Source organism: Coffea eugenioides, chromosome 8 (assembly GCF_003713205.1).
Source record: "Coffea eugenioides isolate CCC68of chromosome 8, Ceug_1.0, whole genome shotgun sequence".
Lineage (NCBI taxonomy): Eukaryota > Viridiplantae > Streptophyta > Magnoliopsida > Gentianales > Rubiaceae > Coffea > Coffea eugenioides.
Window position 1 is genome coordinate 13,133,312 of NC_040042.1, and position 8,200 is coordinate 13,141,511.

General features: G+C 39.5%; 1 protein-coding gene across 1 annotated transcript; it reads right to left on the reverse strand.

Annotated features, from left to right (window-relative positions):
* Positions 1–4,224: 4,224 nt before the first annotated feature.
* LOC113780290 (pentatricopeptide repeat-containing protein At1g31790) lies at positions 4,225–7,366 on the reverse strand. Its single transcript, XM_027326105.1, has 3 exons — positions 6,590–7,366; positions 6,082–6,134; positions 4,225–4,705 (listed from the first exon to the last, which is right to left on the reverse strand). Exons 1-3 carry the CDS (start codon positions 7,364–7,366, stop codon positions 4,225–4,227), a joined length of 1,311 nt encoding a protein of 436 aa, XP_027181906.1.
* Between the last annotated feature and the right edge of the window lie 834 nt (positions 7,367–8,200).

Sequence of the window (8,200 nt, forward strand, 5' to 3'; positions counted from 1 at the left end):
TATAGTTTTTAAAACTTGGATTTCTAGGGTTTAACGAGGACGCGGACTTTGATTCCCAACTTGACTTGTGAGCTTCACTTTTGGTGAGTGTCCCTGCCTGTTCTATGCTTACCTGATTAATGCGCTTTCTCGGCTTGATACGTGATATTTGGAAATATGGTTTTGATCCATCGAAGTGAGCTACGTGTACTTTACCACATTAGCCGTTCGAGTGGTGACTTGCTTGAAATGTTTTCGTGAAATATCCTGCTTGCACTTGCTAAGCATTGAGTAGGGGAATGTACCACACCTGAGGGTGGGAGGGCCTCTTATCCTATCTCAATTGCTAAAACCTTGGAATACTTGCTAAGCACTGAGTAGGGGAATGTACCACACCTGAGGGTGGGAGGGCCTCTTATCCTATCTCATGTGCTAAGTACTGAGTAGGGGAATGTACCACACCTGAGGGTGGGAGGGTCTCTTATCCTATCTCAAGTACTAAATCACTAGGCAGGGGAATGTACCACACCTTAAAGGTGGGAGGGCCTCTTATCCTGACCTAGTAACCACGTGTTGGACATAACGTCGCTGGGTGAATCCCTCGACCAATTCCTGAGGGTATACTCACGTATACTGCTCCCAATTTTCTAAGGGTATATCTCGAATATACTGCTTCCTTAGTCGGTGCTCGGGCCCGGGACAGGGATACGTACGGTGACGGGTTGGGAGTAAAAATGAGAGGATCTACATGGACTATAAGTAGTGAGAGTTGACGGAGGGTCAGCTACGATAACTTTTGATCAAGCGAGGCAAATGGCTCCTGAGAGCCCCTGTATCCTACCTTGTGCTGTTACCTGCTTTTCTTAAGTGTGAAATTTAAATACTCGTTACTTGCCTTATGTGATTGCATGTTTTGGGGCACCACTGAGCTTTAGCTCACCCCATGTTTATTTGTTTTCCTTACAGGATGGGAAGTTTGAAAGTATTTGAGCAGCTTATATTTCCTATGGTTGTACTTGAACAACTTGAATTTAATTTTCGGTTTGTAATGACTTCTGAGCTAAGTATTGTACCTTTCATTTTGGATTGCCACTTGAAGCTGGAAAAGTGTAATCCCTAATTCTAATATTCGGTATGTATGTTGTATTGGTATAGTATGTCCTTAACCCTTGCGAGCGACGCGCAAAGTGTTTAAGAGCCGTCGATTGGCTAAGTTATATGCTGTTATTTTTGAAATTAATGTGGTGATAGAAATCGATTTATTTCGGAAGAATCATTTTTGTAATAGCTTAGGTTAATCGTCGGAAGGTTTTGGGTTAGAATGCTTGCGTGAGTCCTGGCGAGAGCTGGGCAGACGGCCTGCCAACCCTTTGGTTCGCCTTAGGGGGAAGTGGGGTCGTTAAAGACTCTCTGTTATCTGTCATTTTTTAGCACATTTTTTGAGCACTGTCATGCTGCTAATGTGCCTATGAAATGCTACGAAATATCCATGCGGCTGAAGTATGTATCTATGCACACTGTTAAGCATTGCCTACTAATCTAAATGCCTTTTGCAACTTAGTTTCAAAGTAGCATATTCTGCGTGCCTTCATGCTGTTTGAAACTAACATTTATTGCCAACAGCAACACTTTTTCCCATTCAATATTTTTATCAAAGCTTTCACTTTCCAGTCCATTTCTTCTGAAATAATGTGCCATGAAATAATGTGAAATGATGTACCATGAATTAACTGTTGCCTCCAAACATCAAACCGCATTGACCCTTTCCAAGATTGCCTTTCTGCATTCATTAATGATCTTACAGCTATTAGTTCAACCACTTTAAATGAATTCACTGGTTACCAGATACTTTTACAAACTAGTTATTGCTGCCTTTTCTTGTTATGGAACCTGTATATATATGACAAGAACAACCTACTAAAATCTACAGCCTCAGAAGGCCATTATAGTTATAATAATAATAACAAACAAACATGGAGTTCTCTGAAAGCGTTGGATCCTCCAGTCTTCCACCAGATATTACCGGCAGGACGGAATGCTGCTTCTTCTTTAGGAGTAGCAGTTCTAAGCAGGTAATTTTGCTTCTATATAGTTTTGCTTCCTCGTGCCATATGATTTCTTTGGTTATAACCAAAGATTTTCAAAATAATTACATCTTCCCTGCTCAATTTCTGCTGCTTCTAAGAAACCACCAACAACGTACCATAACTATTCGAGAAGGCTATAGAACATGGACTATCAGCATTTTAGAAAGTTGGTTTGGAGAAGGCTGGCAAGACTTCTGCGAGAATAATATCATCCGAGAAGATGACACAATGTTCCTTCGACATTCTGGAAACTTGATGTTCGACGTGCTCCATTACTCAGCAACAAAAACGCATGACTACTTACCTTGTACTCATCCACTACCTAGTCTGTTAGATACTCCAGAGCATGTTATCCTAAAAAGTTAGTTTTTCTCATGCTTAAACACTTCCAGATTTTTAGCATCGTTCTTGTTTTATTTGTCAGCTTTGTACACTTACCTTTTTTTATTATACACAGAACAAAGAATGCAGTGTCAGAAAATAGCATCGGCAATGAAACCAGATTTCGTTCAAGACCTCGCTAATGGTCTATCATTCTGTGAGATCTTCACTGAGCAAAACCAACATCATTTTGTGAGCTTCAGTTATCTCCTGTTCTATTTTTTCATTCACTGCTTTCTTTCCCACTGATAATTTTTCCTTTCCTTGAGCAACAGAAAGTGCCCAAATTTGTATCCTTCTTCATACATGGTGACAAAGCTCCTCTGATCACCCTAAGAACTGGAAACAAGACAATCACTCTTGGAATGCGTCAAAGACAGTTTACAACAAATTGGAACACTTTTTGTTTTGAGCATCAGCTACAATTTGGCGACGCTTTAGTATTTATCCCTGAAACAGAGTTCTGCTATACTGTCCTAATCTTCGACAAGCGTGGAGTCGAAAAGCTATTCCCTTGGTACAACAAGTTCTGCATCTTCTCTGATGCACCAACCAGTAGAACTTAGCCAGCTTCTTTTACATTTGTTCTAGGAGAAACGTTGTCCTTCTTATATGTTCACTAAGCATATGAATGCCAGCTTTTATTGTCCTTTTTTTCCCATACCAAATTTCCCTTAGCAATTTATCTAAAACGTGCCGCACATTTATTTCAACCATTTGGGAAATTTCACCCAAATTAATTCTCTTTAATTCTATTAGTTACAGGAAATTATTTTGCATGCAGACAGTTATCTGTCCACTTTAATTCCCTACAATTTTTTAAAAATCTGCTACCCTGAGGGTGGAACAAAAAATTACGTTTATTACATTCTACCTTAATTATCCACTTTTTAATTAATGCCAAGTTCTCCATATCATTAATTTATACATGGTAAAAAAAACATTTCTACTAACTTTTGCCTTCTTGATTCAAACGGCGGTATCGTTTGAATTAATGGCTTGTGTATCCTTTTTTTCATCTTTATAATTATCTCCCCTAATTTTTACACAACATACTGCAATTACAAATTATACTACTTTATTAAATTCATATTCTGTAATGCTCCTGGTGGGCATTACATTAATTCTTCACCGTGCTTAAGCACTGTATATTTCTGCTAGTATATTCTGTATGACAATTGATTGTTGTTGCCTCCACGTCGCCAAGGAGCTTAAGCCATAAGTTGGCAATCAGCAGGAATATTAGTCCTTAACCAATAAGCACCTTAAGGATTAAGCATCATAAAATATCAGGTTTCCAGGCAATGGACAACTCTTGTCTGGAATGCTTGTTTTGACTTGTCTTGCCATGAATATTCCAATCGGCGACCAATGCAGATAAACAAGGAATTAGATAAGCAGCAACAAAAGTAAATTGCGTTGCGCTTCCTTCCTCGTGTATTCTTTTTAGTGAGCAAGACATCAATGACCACCCACCTAGAGAAGCAAAAAATTAATCCGGTGCCCAAAAAGAAAGCACAGAAGCAACAGTGATTATCTTATAAAAGAATCCCTACAAATCTTAACCTAAATCCACCAAGGATTCATCATTCATTGGACAACCCCCCAGTCTCACCGATGGATAATCCTACCAGGTGATTCAGATATAGCATTTCAGCAATTCTGGGGTCTATTGAGCACAAATCATGTCACCTGCACGCTGAATGGTGACACCTTATTGATGACTGAAGTTATGGTCATCTAGGGCTGGACTCTGGATGTACAACTACTGAAGCATTTATTGTGTCGTAGATGTGCAGCAGGTGCCCTTACTCCACGTCCCACATTGAAGTTTTCTGACAAACAGATGTTTGGGATAGAGTGGCCTCCAATGACTGGTTGAAAGCACTGATGGATGGTATGGTCCTGATAGGGTCTCAGAGGAATCGGTCATTGCTAGTTTCCGCGAAGATGGGGAATATGCAGCGTTGGTCCCAGTTCGCGAGATAACTGAAGAATGGGCAATAACCAGCATTGCAGAAGTTTGAGATGGTGGCGTGGGCACTGGCAAGTTGGATGAAGATATTTCAGCTCTCAGGGTAGCATGAGCAGTAGTTTGCAGTCCTACCAAGTTGGAAGTCTTAGTCTCTGTTGAATTTTGTTCAGGAATTGCAGTATTCCTTGCAGCAGCTTGTTGAACAGCCAACAAGTTGCTTACCAATGGTGTTGATGGGTTCCCAGGTGGCCAAGGCCCCGATATGCTCCTGCAGCTAGGCTCTCTAAAAGCAAGAGTGATAGATGCTACTCATGAAAGTTGCTAAAGTCACTGCTATCAACAGAGTCCAGCATCAGAAGCTGCTAATTGTTTAAGCGCAGAAATACTTTACCATCATAACTGGTACAGATCATAAAGCCGTCCGCAATATTTGACCAAATACCATTTAGAGAAAATAAGATATTCCCAAGAAGAACACAGGAATAAATACAAGTTGCTAGGATGTAATTTCATATTTCACTAAATCTAATAGTGAAAAGATCAAATAAAACACAAGAGTGAGTTCTCTTCCAACAAAGAACACAAGGAACTCTTAAACAACTTTTCTGCTTGGTTCCTTACTTCCTTTCAAAATACCCAGAGATTAGTCACCTTAATTTAGTTAGCAATTCTATCTGCTTTCCTGATGGTTATCCTCTTTTTCTCCAGTTGAATGGTAAGGATATGGGCTATAGCATAGCATATACTTGCACTGGATCCTCAAGTCCCAATGTAAATTCACCAATATGCTACAGGGAAAAAAACAACTAAAATGCAAATGCCAGTACCTTGGCTAATCAACCAGATTTCAATATCAAAGTACTTAGAACTGTCCTTTTAATTGTAGGCCTTCCCTTGCAGAAAGATCGACCAACAAATACAGACAGGCTACACTCATCATTAAATAAATGCAGAATGGTGCAAACATGCTCAAAAAATAAGGAAGATTCAACTAGCTTGGTAGCGCTCTGGTGAATTTTCTTATCATTCTTACTGAATGCAGAAACACTCAGAAACAAAGTTGCTGAATGATTGGGCTGCTTAATTCATCTCCAAATTCAGGAAAAAAGCATACCAGTACAATGTGTAGAAATGAAAGGGAAAATCAATGAAGGTATAAATGTTACTTTAAAAAGTTACACAATAGATCTGGACAGACATTCAAATACCCAGACTGTATCTTTATTCTCAGTAATAAGGTGTTTTGTAGATCCTGCCACATCTAAACATTGGTAAACTGTTCTTATGCAGCAATCTGAAGGGCGGAAATGGTCATGGAGGAATTTTACAAGTATCTGGATCAACTACCTTGGCCTAATCCTAATTGATCTAGATAATTGTAGACAAAAAATTCTTGACAAATAAGAAGAGCGGCATAGCCACTTCGAGAGCACTTTTGTAGAGGAATCACATTGAGTGAGCATTTGCTGACTCTTGCTTCACACATAGAAAGTGGTTGAATTGGGGTACAGGAGCACAAACAACAAAGATAACTAAACTCTGGCATCAGTATTATGTTTTAGCAGCACAACTACAACAACCATGTACAAACAAATTTTACACCGAGTAATTTTGCCAGTCTATATATCAAAGGTGCTTAAAGGAAAAGAAGAAAGCTACCCAAGTGTGGCAGCCCACACCATTTTACGGGCAGACATAGAAGCTTCGAGACCCTGCATCAGTCAAAATTGAGCAGTTCATTGCTTTGATCCAATCACTACGTCAGTCTCTACAGTGATGATGTGTCTGTAAACTAACCCATAAAGGAAATGACTATGGTACTTGAACAGAAATTTCCATATATCTACATGTAAATAAGCGGATTCACGTCCCACTAAAGTCGATGAAAGTTAGGCAAGACACTCTGCACATGTTTGTGCTAGTTGCATGGGATATCTTTCAGGGAGATAGTATTCAAATCCTCTTCAGAGAATATCAGTAGGAATCAGAAAACATCTTCCATCAATAGTCCGGCTATGATATGCTACAATAAAGTCATTAGCTTGATATAAATATGTGCAAAGCAGGATTCTAATCTGCTTTCAAAAACCAATAGCAATCATCACTCTAGTAATCATATCTATCATTTTGTATTCTCAATCAAACTACTCCCACAAATGAACCTCACTTCATTGAGTAATGATTCTTGGGGTTGCAAGCCGGCTGCCTTCATATCACATATGATTCTAAAGGCTTCAATGCCAAGCCCTTGTTGTATATAACCAGTAAGCATTGCATTCCAGCAAGCACCACTTCTATTGTTCCCACAAATCTTGAAAACTTTCTGCGCATCCTTTATTAACCCACCTTTACCATACATGTTAACCAACCCACACTGTACATGCTCATTAAGCTCCAGTCCTAACTTGACGACATTTGCATGTACTTGCTGACCACAACATCCGCCATCCCTCATACTCGCACATGCTTTAAGAACACTTGAAAAAGTATAACTATTCTTCTTTACACCCTCCCTCCCCATTTGTTTAAACACATCAAATGCCTCATCAAACTGCTCCTCGTAGCAATGATTAACAATCTTAGTTGTCCATATCACCTTATTCCGATTTGGAACCTGATAAAAAACACAGTCAGAACCTTCTAGAAACCCTGCTTTCCCATAAAAGCGCATTAAAGAGCCACTGAAAACCAGATTCTCGCCATAACCCATCTTCACAACCCAAGCGTGTACCTGTTTGCCAAGTTCCATATTCACTGTTTTAGCACAAGCCTTAAGAACACACACAACTATAGCAGAAGCCACTATGTCATCCATATCACCATCAACTTTAGCTCGCTCCGAGCACTGCATTTCCAAAAACAGATCAATAACCTCCCCATAATCACCATTTTCGAAATACCCAGCAACCATTACAGCCCAAGTACAAGAACTTCTCACAGTCATTTTATCAAACAGTTCCCGTGCATATCCAATCAAGTTACACGAAACATACATCAGCAGCAGGCGATTAAATATCGACAACGAAGGGCGTAGACAACTCGTCTTAATATGGTTATGGAGTTCAATTGCTAGTAAGGGGTCACCACTCTTTGTACATTCATCGATAAATGAAGCATAAAGGTCGAGAGAAACGGGGATTTTAAGGCAGTCCAACAAGCCTAAAACGTCTGACACAGTAGAACAATTGCTGGGTTTACAATCATTCGAATTTTTTTCGGTTTTCTGGGTGGATTTGTGTTGGGGTCGTCGAAGAGGAAGATGAATTTGAATTGAGGAATTGGATGCAGAAGAAGTCGGCACTGTGACAATTTTTTTAAAGGTTGGTTTGTTGGGTGGAAAGCGGATTCTTTTGGGAGGTGTCAGAATTCTTTGTTGAGGCGCTGGAGTTAGATGGGGTATCTTGACTTCCATTCTTTACTTGCAGGCCAGGTTTGATAACTGAAATATAGGCAGGCCGAGGAGGCAGTCATGTCGTGTGCCTGCTACATCCTAGAACAGCTTCAGTTTTTGCCCGGACAGAACTAACTGAGGCGTGCAATAGGAATGAGGACCTCTATAATGAAGTGCTGGGTTAAATGCTGAAAATTTTAGTAGTTGTTTCATGGTCTGTGGAAGAGTTTCATGTGAATATATTAGAGTGAAAACTTCTGCCATTTCAAAAAAAAAAAAAAATTATTACAGAGTGAGATTAAAAGAATTCTATGTCGGTGTAATATGACTCATGAAAGAGTTTCATGTAAATATATAGTGAGATTGATAGTTTCCCAATATAGAAAA

Coding starts and splice junctions, on each gene's coding strand:
- LOC113780290 (XM_027326105.1), bottom strand. CDS start 7,366: ATGACTGTGAGAAGTTCTTGTACTTGGGCTGTAATGGTTGCTGGGTAT. Junction 6,135..6,589: donor AAGAATCATTACTCAATGAA/GTGAGGTTCATT, acceptor TGACTGATGCAG/GGTCTCGAAGCTTCTATGTC. Junction 4,706..6,081: donor GTGTGGGCTGCCACACTTGG/GTAGCTTTCTTC, acceptor TCTTGCTTTTAG/AGAGCCTAGCTGCAGGAGCA.